General features: G+C 34.1%; 1 protein-coding gene across 1 annotated transcript in view; it reads right to left on the bottom strand.

Annotated features, from left to right (window-relative positions):
* LOC127948408 (deoxynucleoside triphosphate triphosphohydrolase SAMHD1-like) overlaps positions 1 to 17,550 on the bottom strand; it is a 29,836-nt gene that overhangs the window by 2,580 nt on the left and 9,706 nt on the right. The window contains exons 5-11 of the mRNA XM_052544842.1: positions 15,760 to 15,769; positions 14,096 to 14,243; positions 13,918 to 14,018; positions 13,664 to 13,772; positions 4,355 to 4,446; positions 1,374 to 1,471; positions 1,059 to 1,198 (exon numbers count right to left, since the gene is read on the bottom strand). Of these exons, the coding sequence (XP_052400802.1) occupies positions 1,059 to 1,198; positions 1,374 to 1,471; positions 4,355 to 4,446; positions 13,664 to 13,772; positions 13,918 to 14,018; positions 14,096 to 14,243; positions 15,760 to 15,769 (698 nt within the window). The remainder of the gene's footprint in view (positions 1 to 1,058; positions 1,199 to 1,373; positions 1,472 to 4,354; positions 4,447 to 13,663; positions 13,773 to 13,917; positions 14,019 to 14,095; positions 14,244 to 15,759; positions 15,770 to 17,550) is intronic.

Here is a 17,550-nt window from a genome sequence, read left to right as displayed (position 1 = left end):
CCACCCATGAACTCAGCAGCCGATTTCACCAGAGGAACCAAGTCATTCCTTCCAAGTCACAAATGAGTCTTGAGTCAAATCCCAAGCCCTCAAAGAGTTAAAGTTAATGAGATAATTGTTTACGAATAATTTCAAATTATTTCATGAGGTATGAAAAGTTATGTTTTGGAAGTTTTTTTTTTTTTTCATTAAAGTATAGATGACTGTGAATTTAAATGCACATTTTATCTCTAGGTTATATATATATATATATATATATATATATATATATATATATATATATATATATATATATATATAAATTAAAATAACATGAACAAACTATACTAATATACGTGTGGCAAGCTAGCATATTAGATTTTCTCATGGCTGCAAATTGAGTACCTTGTTTGTCTGTGTTGAAATACTATTCTGTTAGAAAATAAACATATTTAAATGTAAAACTACATTTTAAAATGATGAGTGTTACACATTAAACACTATTGCATTTTAATCTTAAAATCATCAACAACAAAAAAAACTAAACAAACTACAACAACAAAAAACTATGGATATCTCCACAGGATCTCATTAAGTTATTCTGTTAATATGTCTATCTTGTAAAATGTTATTAAAGTTTGGTTAAAGACCGTTCTTGACTCATCAACTGATTAATGTATTTGAGTAAAATATATATTTAAATGATTAAAATATATTATGGATACCACTAGAATAGTCGCCTAGTCTTCTGCAAAAATAGAATTAGACTTCTGCTTTTTGAATGCAAATGATGCCTGGCATCTAAAAGAATTTAAACCATTAACAAAACAAATCTTAGATAACATTATTATATACTTTAGCAGTAAAGCGTTTACTTTAGGTAGGTAAGCTTTTATTTGAGATACAGTGGTTTAATATGAGTTATTTTTCATTGCTACAATTGCCCCCAAACACTGTTACAATTGTCCCCACCAAGGGGTCAGTTGTAACACACTGACTGCTTGCATTTAATTTAACTTTATAGTCTTGTTATTAACTTTTGCACAAAGTAAATCTGTTTTATTGGGCCAGTAGGGTACCTTTAATTTGTCTTCATTTAGTCGAGCCTCTCCCACAAACTTTGGCAGCTGTCTGTTGACAACACCCTGCAGAATCCTTTGGGCTTCAGCCAGACCTGGATTTGAGTCTGACGGGTTCAGGATCTGATCGGAGATGTGATCTGTTAAAGGACAGGGGAGATGGCTCATTGAATTTGAACTTTCAGCAAACAAAAATCATTATTATGTTTATGGACCCAGCATAATATGACGTCAAAATTAACCGGTAATTTAAAACAAAAGTCTAAATAATTTAAATAATAATTTCTCTTGATCTGTACCCATGCTTTCTCTGACCTGTGAGTTTGGTGTACTCTAGCATGTTGTCTATGGCATCTGAGATCTTGCTGTCTGGACTCAGCTTGTCATTAGCTTTTACAAGAGCATCGTTAATCCTAATGTACAAAGAGAAACACATGTAAAAGGCAGTAAAATCTAGGGGAAATGTCATAATGTCATAATGTCAATGTCATTGAATATAATACACTGTAAAAAAATTTGCCGTTAAATAACAGTAATTTTCTGGCAGCAGGGGTGCCAGTAAAGTACTGTTAATTTACAGCTCTTAACCAGTAATTTACCACTCTTATTTTTTAACAGTATTTTACCGTAAATTCTACCATGGAAATTAACTCCACTCCCACTGCTTCAAACAGTTCGAGTTTTTAAACTAGCATTCCTACGATGTTAGTACTATGAACTTATATCATTTGAGTCCACTGAGAAGGAATATTTCTTACACTTAATGTGCAGTAATAAAGTAACTAAATACATGACTTTTACTCAAATCACTGCAGCTCATTGTCAGCTGTATTACACATGTATGTGCTGAAGTACTTAACACAGAGATCACCACTGTATCAGTGACTCCACATTTACTGTCTTTATATAAAGCAGCAGAAAATCAGAATATGTGGCTCATCATTGACTGAAGCACCGGCTCTACTCTCCAGCACAATGGTGAACAACAAAACTACATTAAACTAAACGATCTCTCTTGTGCAAACACAAATTAATACAGTCAAGTTCAGTATTTACTCTCATTATCAGTGTATGACTTTGCCAAATTTTTTTTTCTATGGATGTTCACAAATATTTTAGTTAAATTAACTTATTTTTCATTTGGTAAATCTGACGTTTACATTTTACAGTATATTACTGTTTTTCCTTGACTTGACGGCAAAAACTGTAGAAAAACACTTTTTTTTTTTTTTGCTGGCAACCATTAATTTACGGCAAGAAACAGTAGAAAAACAGTTATTTACTGGCAGCAGGGGTGCCAGTAAATAACTGTTTTTCTACAGTTTGTTTCCTGTAAATTAATTACAGTTTATTACTGTTAAATTATGTTTCATTCTGTTTTTTCTTCATCTTAAATCTTTAACCCTTTAAACCCCACAAGAAAATCCTCAGTTTTAAATGAACACTTATAATGTGTGCACACTACAGAGTGTTAGAGTAACACTGAATCAGTGAAGTTAATGAGATAATTATGTGATTAATTGATGATTGAGCATTAGTGATAAACACCTGCAGAATCACTGAAGGAAAGAGAAACACAAGAACTACAAATGACTTCAGCCACAGCCTTAAATGAAATCAACTGAATAAAACAATACATCAAATCTCTCAAGATCCGATTAAACAACTACTAAAACAGCTTCACCAGATTCACATTACTAACCAGACTGACTTTATTTCTGTCAGATGTCTACAGAAGAACTTATGGAGAGTTAAATAGGTTTAGGTGTTTTTTTTCACTACCATGATGGAGATCAGTGTTTACTTTAGTTGGGCTCTTGAACGTGACTTTTCAACAACTAAGGTTTTTTTTTTTTTTTTTCATGCTGTAATAATGCACCTTTGGAACCTGTTATAGCAAAACAAAAGTACACAGAAGAAAAAAAATCTGATATTGTTGTTTATAGATTGACAAGAACAAATACTATTATTTCTGATCTAATAATTGATACTACAGTATGAGAAGGAACACTGCTGAGCCATAAGTTATGAAAGACTGTTAAGAAAATGTCACTCATAATAAATAAAAAAAACCTTTGCTGAAATTTAGACAGAAATATCAAGAATCAGCGTATGAATCACAACAATGGTGACAATCCACAAAATAAATGAACAGATCAGTTCTGAACATCACAACACATGCTACTAAAACTTAAAACAAATGCAAAATTATAAGCACATAAGAATTCAAGAAAATAAGTGAACAATTCAGGGGCATAATTTATTCATGCCGCAATGCATGCTGGGAATCATGGATGAGTTTTATCCTGTGCTGGTACCCAGCATGCATTGCATCATGAACCTTTTGATTGTCACCATTGTTGAGATTCATATGCTGATTGTTGATGTCTCTCTTTGAGTGTTGTGGGGACTGCTGCCCGAAATACTTTTTAACTAAAACTAGTCGTTAAATCCATAAATACTGGTTATCACACTACTTTTCAATCTTACTAAATTGAAGTGTCATTCACTCAAATATTTCAACACCAAATTAATATTTGATTATTATAGCAACACTTTAAGTCAGTCTAGTAGATCATGCCTGTTAGAAACAACCATAATCACTTGACTATCAAAATTAATACTGCTGTAACAGATGCATCATAAAGATACAAATACAGCAATAAAACAAAATGTAAAGTGTAAAAGTCAATGGTCAGGAGCCCAACTAAAGCAAACACTGATCTCCACAATGGTGATGCTAAACGAAACAGTAACATTATCATCTAAATCTCTTTAATTCTCAGTAAGATCTTTTGATCTCTGTTCTCTGATCTGACAGAAATAAAGTCAGTCTGGTTAGTAATGTGTGAAGTTGGTGAAGCTGTTTGTTAATCGTTTAAATCTTCAGTTGATTTCATCTAAGGCTGTGGCTGAAGTCAGTTGTATTTCATGTGTTTGTCTTGTTATGTTTTTTTTCTTCAGTGATTCTACTCATTAACAGCAGCTGTTGATCATTGTCTGAATTCACTCATTAGTTTATATTCTCTCTGTCAGGTGGACTATATTAGTAAACTCATGTAGGGAATAGTGAATGAGGGTGTAAGGTGTGATTTGAAACACAGCCGCTGAGTGTCGAATTTGAACGTTGTTATTTTACGATATATAGCAGCAGGCTACTTCTCGAAAACGATGAATATTACCCAGAATGCACTGTTTAAATGAAAAACAGTATTTTACTGTCGAAATTTGGCCGTTTTTTTACAGCGATTTTTAACAGTGTGTATAATAAATGTTCTCTTTCACACAAAACCCACTTGACGTCAATGATGTAGCCGATCTTGTGCTGAAGAGCCTGACGATGAAGAGTGTATCTGGTGTGAAACATGCCATAAATGTTATCTGCCACCTGTGAAAAAAAGAGAGAGACAGGGACTAGAACTTTTATATAAAAGTGATCAAATAAAATGTTGATAAGCATTTGAAAACAATAAAATATTAATGACTAAGTTTTATTGTAAAATTTTATATAATTATTAAATTGGTTATGAAAAAGATAATAAAATTGTATTGATGTTTACACATATGAGATGTTAATGTACAATAAACACAAACTGCTAATTTTTTTACTCAAAACTAACTTCCCAATTTAAAATATGAATAATAGTTTTCTTCCCTTCTGAAATGGCCAGATTTGAAAGAGGTGAATTGTGATTTCCCAATTCCCTTCGACACACCCTTAACATGTGTCACTGTCATGTGGAAACAAGAATGATCTGAACAACTCATATCTGCTGGTGAGGTAAAGAAATAAATTTTGGGTAAAATAATAGTAATAATAATAATAAAATAAATAAATTGCTTTTATTTTATATACAGAAAGTGATCAATGATCAATCTCTTCTTAATGACTGGAGTTCAGTGATTCAAGTCCTCCATTTTTGCCAATCTCATAATATCAGTGACCTAATTTACATCATGTTTTAACTGTGTTAACTATGATTAAATAATTTAATGTGATTGCAGAAATCATGCTGTAGTAAGAAGAGCACTGTGATTGTAACGTGGTGTGTTTACTATAATTAGAATTTGTGATCTGCATTTACCCAAACAAGTGCACACACACACACGCACACACACACACACACACACACACACACACACACACACACACACACGCACGCACACACACACACACACACACACACACACACACACACACACACATGTTTGTTTTTGTGTAAAGTGTGTTCATCCCATAGGTGTAATGGTTTTTATACTGTAGAAACTGTATATTCTATGGCCCTTCACCAACCATACCCCTAAACCTAACCCTCACAGGAAACTTTGTGCATTTTTACTTCCTCAACAAAAATCATTCTGTATGATTTATAAGTGTTTTGAAAAATGGGGGCATGGGTTATGTCCTCATAAGTCACCCTCTCCTTGTAATACCTGTGTCATACCCATGTCATTATACAGAGTTGTGTCCTGATATGTCACAAAAACATGCCCACACACACGCACACACACACACACACACACACACAGCAGTGAGTAGTGAACACACTCACACACCGTGAACACACATCCAGAGCTGTGATCAACCATTTTTTCTGCGGCACTATGGAACAATTCAGGATTCGGTGCCTTGCTCAAGGGGACCTTAGTCATGTGTGGAATGGATTAATTTCCTCCACCTACAAATCATGCCTTTACTGAGACTTGAACCCACAACCTCCTGGTTACCAGAGGTGGGAAGTCCAGGGGCCAAAGAGTAAAAGTCCTGCCATATTTTTGCTCCACTCTGAACTCAGCAGCTGAGGAGGAACTTTTTAAAACACTGTTTTAATGCAAAAAGCCACGCACATTCACGTTAAGCGAGCTTTTAGAATGTCCCAATTATTCATATGTGAATTAATCTGGTCAAGAAGAGTAAACTTGCAGCAGCTAACATCTCTTGATTCAATAAATCAGACATAGTAAGTCAAGTTAACAATAAAAAACTGCATTATAGTCAAGACTTTGTAAAACTGTACAGTGTTTTTAGCTTTTTAAACAGCATTCTCCGTCCTACACCAACTACGCACACATTTCCTATTATGTAAGTCTATGAAAGACGATTGAACCAATCAGAGTAGGTATGCCCCGCCTCAATCTGCAGGCTGCACCCGGTTGCTTCTCAGTACTTTTTTTAAAGAATAATTGAGAAAACTTAAGTAAGCACATTCAATTATCTAAAGTGTAAACTGTCTGTTAGTTCAAGACTTGTTTCAGCATAGCACAAATGTTTGCTGTGAAACAGTATTGCAATTGGTTAGAAGCAAATCTATCCAAGTTTCTAAAAAAATTTGTGGTGCCAGTTTTTTTATCTTCCAGTTGATTTGTGTGCTTAAAGTCAGTTGTAGTTCTTGTGTTTTTCTTCAGTGATGTTGATTGTCACTTAATTATCTCATTGACTTTAACTCAGGACTTGACTCAAGACTCATTTGTGACTTGGAAGTACACTGTTAAAAATCGGCCAAATTTTGACAGTAACATACTGTTTTTCATTAAACAGTCGACACTCAGCGGCTGTGTCTCAAATCACACCCTGCACTAATATAGTCCACCTGACAGAGAGAATGAACACTAATGAGTGAATTCAGACAGTGATCAACAGCTGCTGTTAATGAGCAGAATCACTGAAGAAAAGAGAAACAAGACACACACAAGAACTACAACTGACTTCAGCCACAGCCTTAGATGAAATCAACTGGAGATTTAAACAATCAACAAACAGCTTTACCAACTTCACTCATTACTAACCAAACTGACTTTATTTCTATCAGATCAGAGATCGTAGATCAAAAGAACTTATTGAGAATTACAGAGATTTAGATGATAATGTTAGTTTCGTTTGACGTCACCATTGTGGAGGTAAGTGTTTACTTTAGTTGGGCTCCTGACCCTTGACTTTTGTATTTTACATTTTGTTTCATTGCTGTATTTGTATCTTTATGGTACATCTGTTACAGCAATGTTAATTTTGATAATAAAGTGATTATGGCTGTTTCTGTTGGGTTTTATCTACTAGACTGACTTAAAGTGTCGCTATAGTAATCAAATATTAATTTGGTGTTAAAATATGTGAATTGCACAATCTTTTGTTTATTCAATTTTATAAGATTGAAAAGTAATGTAATTACCAGAACATATGGATTTAACGACAGTTTGTTTTAAATGGGGTGCCAGTAAATAACTGTTTTTCTACAGTTTGTTTCCTGTTAATTAATTACAGTTTATTGCTGTTAAATTATGTTTCATGCTGTTTTGTTCTTCATCTTAAATCTTTAACCCTTTAAACCCCACAACAAAATCCTCAGTTTTAAATGAACACTTATAATGTGTACACACTACAGAGTGTTTGAGTAATAATGAATTAGTGAAGTTAATGAGCATTAGTGATGAACACCTGCTATTTAAAAACAGAATCACTAAAGGAAAGAGAAACACAAGAACTACAAATGGCGTCAGCCACAGCCTTGAATTCATCAAATCACTCAAGATCTGATTTAACAACTCCTAAAACAGCTTCACCAGATTCACATTACTAACCAGACTGACTTTATTTCTGTCAGATGTCTACAGAAGATCTTAATGAGAGTTAAATAGGTTTAGGTGTTTTTTTCACTACCATGATGGAGATCAGTGTTTACTTTTGTTGGGCTCCTGAACGTGACTTTTCAACAACTAAGGTTTTTTTTTAAATGCTGTAACAATGCGTCTATAGAACTTGTATGTTTTGGAACTTGAAAAACAAATCAACTGAAGAAATAAATCTGGTCTTGTTGTTTATAGATTGACAAGAACAAACACTATTTTTGTTCCAATCCCATGTCCCTTCTCTTATTGAATGTTGATATTACAGCAAAATAAGAAACACTGCTGAGCCTTAAGTTATGAAAGACTGTTAAGAACATTTAACTCATTAAAAAAAAAAACCTTCTCTGACAGGTAGACAGAAACATCAAGAATCAGCGTATGAATCACAACAATGGTGACAATCCACAAAATAAATGAACAGATCAGTTCTGAACTTCACAAGACATGCTACTAAAACTTAAGACAAAAGAAAAATTATAAGCACATAAGACTTCAAGAAAATAAGTGAACAATTCAGTGCCATAATTTATTCATGCCGCAATGCATGCTGGGAGTCATGGATGAGATTTCTCCTGTGCTGGTACCCAGCATGCATTGCATCATGAACCTTTTGATTATCACCATTGTTGAAATTCATATGCTGATTGTTGATGTCTCACTTTGAGTGTTGCGGACACTGCTGCCCAAAATATTTAAAACTCAAGTCGTTAAATCAATATGTGCAGTAATAAAGTAACTAAATACATGACTTTTACTCAAATCACTGCAGCTCATTGTCAGCTGTATTACACATGTATGTGCTGAAGTACTTAACACAGAGATTACCACTGTATCAGCGACTCCACATTTACTGCCTTTATATAAAGCAGCAGAAAATCAGAATATGTGGCTCATCATTGACTGAAGCACCGGCTCTACTCTCCAGCACAATGGTGAACAACAAAACTACATTAAACTAAACAATCTCTCTTGTGCAAACACACATTAATACAGTCAAGTTCAGTATTTACTCTCATTATCAGTGTATGACTTTGCCAAAAAAAAATTTCTATGGATGTTCACAAATATTTTAGTTAAATTAACTTATTTTTCATTTGGTAAATCTGACGTTTACATTTTACAGTATATTACTGTTTTTCCTTGACTTGACGGCAAAAAACTGTAGAAAAACCCTTTTTTTTTGCTGGCAACCATTAATTTACGGCAAGAAACAGTAGAAAAACAGTTATTTACTGGCAGCAGGGGTGCCAGTAAATAACTGTTTTTCTACAGTTTGTTTCCTGTAAATTAATTACAGTTTATTACTGTTAAATTATGTTTCATTCTGTTTTTTCTTCATCTTAAATCTTTAACCCTTTAAACCCCACAAGAAAATCCTCAGTTTTAAATGAACACTTATAATGTGTGCACACTACAGAGTGTTAGAGTAACACTGAATCAGTGAAGTTAATGAGATAATTATGTGATTAATTGATGATTGAGCATTAGTGATAAACACCTGCAGAATCACTGAAGGAAAGAGAAACACAAGAACTACAAATGACTTCAGCCACAGCCTTAAATGAAATCAACTGAATAAAAGAATACATCAAATCTCTCAAGATCTGATTAAACAACTACTAAAACAGCTTCACCAGATTCACATTACTAACCAGACTGACTTTATTTCTGTCAGATGTCTACAGAAGAACTTATGGAGAGTTAAATACTGTATGCTGTAACAATGCACCTTTGGAACCTGTTATAGCAAAACAAAAGTACACAGAAGAAAAAAAATCTGATATTGTTGTTTATAGATTGACAAGAACAAATACTATTATTTCTGATCTAATAATTGATACTACAGCATGAGAAGGAACACTGCTGAGCCATAACTTATGAAAGACTGTTAAGAAAATGTCACTCATAATAAATAAAAAAATCTTTGCTGAAATTTAGACGATAAATGAACAGATCAGTTCTGAACATCACAACACATGCTACTAAAACTTAAAACAAATGCAAAATTATAAGCACATAAGAATTCAAGAAAATAAGTGAACAATTCAGGGGCATAATTTATTCATGCGCAATTCATGCTGGGAATCATGGATGAGTTTTATCCTGTGCTGGTACCCAGCATGCATTGCATCATGAACCTTTTGATTGTCACCATTGTTGAGATTCATATGCTGATTGTTGATTTCTCTCTTTGAGTGTCGTGGGGACTGCTGCCCGAAATACTTTTTAACTAAAACTAGTCGTTAAACCCATAAATACTGGTTATCACACTACTTTTCAATCTTACTAAATTGAAGTGTCATTCACTCAAATATTTCAACACCAAATTAATATTTTATTATTATAGCAACACTTTAAGTCAGTCTAGTAGATCATGCCTGTTAGAAACAACCATAACCACTTGACTATCAAAATTAATACTGCTGTAACAGATGCATCATAAAGATACAAATACAGCAATAAACAAAATGTAAAGTGTAAAAGTCAATGGTCAGGAGCCCAACTAAAGCAAACACTGATCTCCACAATGGTGACGCTAAACGAAACAGTAACATTATCATCTAAATCTCTTTAATTCTCAATAAGATATTTTGATCTTTCTCTGATCTAACAGAAATAAAGTCAGTCTGGTTAGTAATGTGTGAAGTTGGTGAAGCTGTTTGTTGATCGTTTAAATCTTCAGTTGATTTCATCTAAGGCTGTGGCTGAAGTCAGTTGTATTTAATGTGTTTGTCTTGTTATGTTTTTTTTCTTCAGTGATTCTACTCATTAACAGCAGCTGTTGATCATTGTCTGAATTCACTCATTAGTGTTCATTCTCTCTGTCAGGTGGACTATATTAGTAAACTCATGTAGGGAATAGTGAATGAGGGTGTAGGGTGTGATTTGAAACACAGCCGCTGAGTGTCGAATTTGAACGTTGTTAATTTACGATATATAGCAGCAGGCTACTTCTCGAAAACGATGAATATTACCCATAATGCACTGTTTTAATGAAAAACAGTATTTTACTGTCAAAATTTGGCCGTTTTTTTTACAGCGATTTTTAACAGTGTAGTAGATCGTGCCAGACAGAAACAGCCATAATCACTTGACCATTAAAACTAATATTGCTGTAACAGATGTACCATAAAAATACAAACACAGCAATGAAACAAAATGTAAAATACAAAAGTCAAGGGTCAGGAGCCCAACTAAAACAAACACTGATCTCCACAATGGTGACACTAAACTAAACTAACGTTATCATCTAAATCTCTGTAATTCTCAATAAGATCTTTTGATCTCTGATCTCTGATCTGATAGAAATAAAGTCAGTCTGGTTAGTAATGATTGAAGTTGGTAAAGCTGTTTGTTGATTGTTTAAATCTTCAGTTGATTTAATCTAAAGCTGTGGATGAAGTCAGTTGTAGTTCTTGTGTGTGTCTTGTTTCTCTTTTCTTTAGTTTTTCTAATCGTTAACAGCAGCTGTTGATCACTGTCAAAATTTGGCCGTTTTTTTACAACAATTTTTAACAGTGCAGTTTGTTGCCGTTAAGTCAAGGAAAAACAGTAATACACTGTAAAATGTAAATGTCAGATTTACCAAATGAAAAAAAAAAAGTTAATTTAACTAAAATATATGTGAACATCCATACAATATATATATATATATATATATATATATATATATATATATATATATATATGCAAAGTCATACACTGATAATGAGAGTGATGGCAAGATGAAGCCTCATGAAGCTTTTAGCTTTTCAGCCAAGTGGTTCACAAAAGGTTTAATTTTGGAAACTTCATTTGCTCACAATACCACCTGGTGGCCAACAGGAGTAAAAACAAGCAGATATATTACAGACAGAGGTGTAATGTCCAGGGGTCAGAAAGTATAAGTCCTGCCATATTTTTGTTCCACCCATGAACTCAGCAGCTGAATCCACCATAGGAAACAAGTCATTCCTTTCAAGTCACAAACTAGTATAGTCAAATCCCAAGTCCTAAAAGAGTTAAAGTTAGTGAGATAATTAAGTGACTAATTAAATGATGATTGTGCATTAGTGATAAACACCTGCTGTTATTGAGAATTACAGAGGATCGGATGATTTATTGGTTAAAATGATGCCACCATCATGGAGATCAGTGTTTTCTTTAGTTGGGCTCTTGACCCTTTTAATAATTCAAAGTAATTTGTTTTTAAACACTTGTGGTTGTGTTACATAGTAAACATTAACATATTGATGAATTAAAAGCTTGAAATAGAAAATTAAATTGCCCTTTTTTCTTCTAAATAATTTAAATGAATATCTTGAAGGTGTCTCTCTTTGGTTTGTTAAATGATGTTCAACAACAACTATATGGCCGGCAGCCATATCACCCTGGAGCCCAAGACCGGTTGCCCACTGAAGCTAAGCAGGGCTGAGCCTGGTCAGTACCTGGATGGGAGACTCCTGGGAAAACTAGGTTGCTGGAGGAAGAGGTGCTAGTGAGGCCAGCAGGGGGTTCTCACCCTGTGGTCTGTGTGGGTCCTAGCGCCCCAGTGTATTGGCTCCATCACTCTGTCTCCTCTCCACCAGTAAGCTGGTGTGTGGTGGGCGTTCTGGCGCAATATGGCTGCTGTCGCATCATCCAGGTGGATGCTGCACACTGGTGGTGGATGAGGAGATACCCCCTGTCTATGTAAAGCGCTTTGAGTGCCTAGAAAAGCGCTATATAAATGTAAGGAATTATTATTAATTATTATTATAACTACTACTGAACTACAAAAAAGTCATATTTATCAAATATTTCTGTAATGCTTAAATGTTCGGGAAAAAATTGTACAGGCTCAGGATTTTAGACATGAGCACTTACTGCATTTCGTTGCCTTGTACCTACATGTGCAGTGACAATAAAGTTGAATCTAATCTAATCTAATCATGTGATCTTCAAAAGCGGTGACAATAATTATTCATGCTACAGTGCATGATGGGAGTTTTTACTATGGTGTTACCCAGCATGCACTTCAGCATGAAGCATTTTGTTGATTGTCACCATTGTTGAGATTCATATGCTGGGTCATGATGTCTGTGCGTCTTATTAGAACAAGGTTTCAAAAATGTATATCCATTACATATATTAGATTACAAATCAATTATTTACAACTATTAAAACACCAGTTCATTTGCATGTGGCAGTTCCACAAAGTATGTTATTTAAAAACCGTACATATGTTGAATGAAATAAAATTATTTTGGAAATAAACAGGCTGATGCCTAATAATTAATTCATGTAAAGCCAGTTAGTAACAGTTTTTTGCACAGCACATGTACTTTTATAGAGAAATCTCTAACACAAGCCAAAGGTCAAGAGCCCAACTGAAGCAAACACTGATCTCCATGATGGTGGAATCATTTTAACCAATAAAACATCAGCATCTGATCTTCTGTAATGCACAATAACAGCAGGTGTTCAGACTAGTTTGTGACTTGAAATGAATGACTTGGTGTCTCCTCTGATGAAATCAGCTGCTGAGTTCATGGGTGGAGCAAAAATATGGCAGGACTTTTACTCTTTGGTCCCTGGACTTCCCACCTCTGCCGGTAACAAGTCTGAACCATTAGGCCATGTGCTCAGAAGACATGACTGCAGCGCTGTAAATGTTCATGCAATAGGAGTAGATCTACATGTAATGCTATAATCATCACTTTTCACAATGAGTTAATCTGGGCAGCTGTAAAAGTAAAATGCAGTTTGAGAGAGCTCCACATGTAATACTTGTTATATGCAAAGGTTTTAGCCAATCACTGCAGTGTGTGTTTCCATTGATGTCTGACAGCAGACAGACCTATTCCAACAAAGTGTTCAAATCAGATGCTAAAATCAGGGCAGAAAATAACCATTTATTTCCAAATTATGACTGCTTGCAAAGTTTAGCCAAGTTTCTTAGAAGTGGCCAGTTATAAAGTGTTGAATTGATGGTGTAAATGAACAGGTGAATTAACAGGTACCTTGTCTCTGAAGCAGATGTGTTTCCTCCTGTTCACCTCACAAACTCGAGCAGATTTTAGCAGACGCTGAGAGTCAAAACCACATGGAATGCCGAGATAATAACAATCTCTAAACATAAAATAAGAGAGGAATTACACTAACACAATAACTGATAAAACATGAATACACTTACAATGGGCCACATTTATTCTTTATCTTCAGCTGTTCAATACCTGTTCAAACCATTTAAATATAATTTTAAAATACAACTAACCGAGCCAAATAGTCCCATTTGTCCACATCAATGCCGTTCACTTTATTTGCCACAATCTCATACAGGAAGGATTTGTCCTCAGTCCTGCCCTTCATTGACCACTGCAAGATGGGAAATATTTTAAACTTTAACACTGTATCCTGATAAATGCTGAAACAGCAGCTTAAGCACATTTTACCTTGCCATCCTTTTGTCCTTTCAGAATTAATTCCTCAATGAATTTGATGTCTTTCTGTAAATCCAGTCCATAGAATTTCATCTCTTTGTCCAGTCCATTCCTCCTTTTCATGCAGCGAAACATGTCAACAGATGCCTGCTCATGCTTCAGAAGATCAACATAAATACTCATCAGTACAATTAAAGTGTACTCATAAATGACTAGTGCTGCCAATCAATAATAAAAAAAACTAATTAATAACACATTTTTCTGCAATTAATTTTGATTAATTATATTGTCACAATTTCACACTGAATCTCCAAATGAATGTAGAGATTTTTCTTTTTTTTATTAGTTTAATGCCATCTTTTCACTAACTAGCCTGCTAATGAAGATACCAATAATGCTACTGATGTCTCTATTAAATTCACTTTTCCCTCAGTTTTAGTCATTAATTACAGCCATTCAACATAACAGTACAACTAAAAGCTATTATTTTTTGACAGTTAAAAGGCAGAGGTGGGTAGTCCAGGAGCCAAAGAATAAAAGTCCTGGACTAAAGATAAAATATTGAGCATTTTAAACTTTTAGAACTACGGCGCACGGTATTACTATAATATTTACATTGAATGTAAATATAACAAAAAAACAAAATGTATTTTTTACATATTTGTGAAACCTGTCATTATGTCCTGACGGTAGAATATGAGACAGATAATCTGTGAAAAAATCAAGCTCCTCTGGCTCCTCCCAGTGTCCTATTGCCATTCACAGAAATACACTGCTCCCGGTAAGAAACAACCAATCAGAGCTGTGGTCCGTAACTTTTTTGTGTACAAAATTTACATAGTAATGCATGTGTACACCATGAATCCATTTTCTAAACCATGTTTTTAGACTGTCCTGAATCACTAGGGTACACCTTTAATAAGTGTTTATATTCTGACCATTTTAGATTGCTTCGGGGGTACCGCGGCGGAGTAACCCAGTACCTTAGCAGCTGAGTTCATGAGTGGAGGAAGAAAATAGCAGGACCAACTCTTTGGCCCCTGGACCACCTACCTCTGTTTATAGGCTTTGAAAAATATAACTTTTACGTCAACTTAAAATAATCTTCACATAAACTATAAATCGTATATGAATGGACTATAAAATGTATATAGTTAAAAAAAAAAAATTCAAGCTACAAAGGTTTATCAGCGATTAAAGCAGTTGAGTGATTTCTCTTTTACTTTGTTCTTTGATTTTCATCAGTGACAGACTGAAGCAGGTTTCACTTTAAAAGCAACGCTGTCACTTTGAAACCTGATGCATGTGACATGGCTCTGGCCCACATATGATTTTCTCCCAACTCTTCACGATCATTTGGGCTTTTAAACTCATTTAAGACTGTTTATGAACTGCACATTTTGACATAATTGTATGTGTGTTTTTGTCTATTGAAGCACTACTGGCAGTCTGTCTGAAGAGGGTTTCTGTGCACGTGCTTGTGCTGGATGCCTGTGTTCACAGAGAGCTGCTTCACAAACAGAGCACCAGTACTGAATAAACTTCAACTTCTTTTGTGTTTTATTGTACTTAATAGCATTGTCACATAGTCTAAAAAAAAACCCCAAAATGATGCTGTAATTTTTTCTTTAATTTAATAATTGCGTTAAACTGAAAAAGATTAATTGCAAAATGAACATGTTAATTCTGACAGCCTTATTAATTAAATAACCTTGCTTTGTAGTGTATATTAATTTTTATTATTATTAGTCAATGCTCTCTGAAGAAGCAACATTGTCATGAATTTTTGACAGTTTTGACATTACTTAAAGTTGAAGACATTACTGCCTTTTACTGCTTCCAGTTTGCACTTGTACTACATTAAATGCAGTCACAGTCATTTTTCATTCAATTACAGTAAAATAAAAAAAAAACAGATTCATGTTTTATGAAATTAAATTTTTGATTTGATGTTTTATGCAGCTCACTGACTTTGAAATAGCCTGCCATGTATATTATCATATATTTGTATCTGTACAGAAGAGTTATGATGCTTACCTCCCAATGCTTATCTGAGAAAGGAAAGAAATTTTAGATATCATGTAAGGCAAATTTAACAATGTACATACATACACCGACTCAGATCTGACTTAGATCTTGAGAGATTTAAAGTATTTTATTTTCAGTTCATCTAAGGCTGTGGTTGAAGAAAATGTAGATGGTGTTCTTATTTCTCTTTCTTCCAGTGCTTGTTCACAGCAGATGTTTGAATTATTACATTTGAGGGACATCATACCTTTTAAAAACCTTCCTCCCACTGGGCAAAGTTACGTCCAGTGTACGTCTTTTTATGTCTTTGCTAACGTTGAAAAGACGTCAACTGAGGAGCCAGAATGAAAGTTTTTAAGACGTCTTTTTTTGACGTCTTCTGTACGTCCGATTTAGACGTTCACAGAATTCCTTACAAGGTTAAAAACTAGTCCAAAAGTGGTCAGTGGACATATTTTCAACATCATTTAAGGTTAATTTAGGCATAATTTATACTGTTTCAAGACCAATTCAGGATAATGTTCTAACAATGTTATCAAAAGACATTTTTGCAATGTTTTTAGAGAATTTTATCCTACCTTTTAATAGAACATTCTGGAAAGTAAATTAAAACTTTCCTCTGAAAATATTCACTGAACATGAAAAATTTCTAGGTGGGTTGTCTCTGGATGTTGTAATTGTGTGTTATTAAACACTCTCATTGTGGCAGAGATTAACATCTTGCTCTTAATAATGACAAATTTTTACTCAAAATATTTTGAACGCATGCATTTTTTCCATCTTCATAATAAGCAAGTATTTTGCTCTTGGTGCCTGTACTGTAGAATCAAAAGGTTTGAGGGCTATAAAAAAAAATAAAAAATAAAAATCTAATTTAATGAACTCAGATACTTACATGATGACTTTTCAACAAAGAGCTGAAAACACCTGAACTCCTTTAATTTCACCTTCATTTGCCAGTAAAACACACAGTTACAACAACCAAAGACAAACTAACACAAACTAACACCTCTGTTAATTCTCAATAAGAGCTTCTCTAGATGTCTGACAGAAATAAAGTCAATCTAATGAGTGAAGCTGTTTGTGGAGATGTTTGATCCTCCTCTGCTGAGATCTTCAGAGATTTAATGTCTTTGATTTGCAGTTGATTTTACCACATGCTCAATCGTTAGTTATTTCATTATTTCATAAATATTATTTTATTTTCTTGATTTTAGGACAAACACAGTGTCTGAAAATTACATTGAAATAACATGACTCTAAATCTAATGCATCCTGAGAGTGTTGATTTGGTCCAGAAACAGTATAAATTATGCCTAAATTAACCTTAAATGATGTTGAAAATATTTCTACTGAACACTTTTGAACTAGTTTTTAATCTTGTAAGGATGTTCTCTGAACGTCTAAATCAGACGTACAGAAGACGTCAAAAATAGACG

Source organism: Carassius gibelio, chromosome B1 (genome assembly GCF_023724105.1).
Source record: "Carassius gibelio isolate Cgi1373 ecotype wild population from Czech Republic chromosome B1, carGib1.2-hapl.c, whole genome shotgun sequence".
In the NCBI taxonomy this organism is placed as follows: Eukaryota; Metazoa; Chordata; class Actinopteri; order Cypriniformes; family Cyprinidae; genus Carassius; species Carassius gibelio.
The sequence above is the reverse complement of the archived record's forward strand: the minus strand, read 5'-3'. Positions and strand labels throughout refer to the sequence as shown.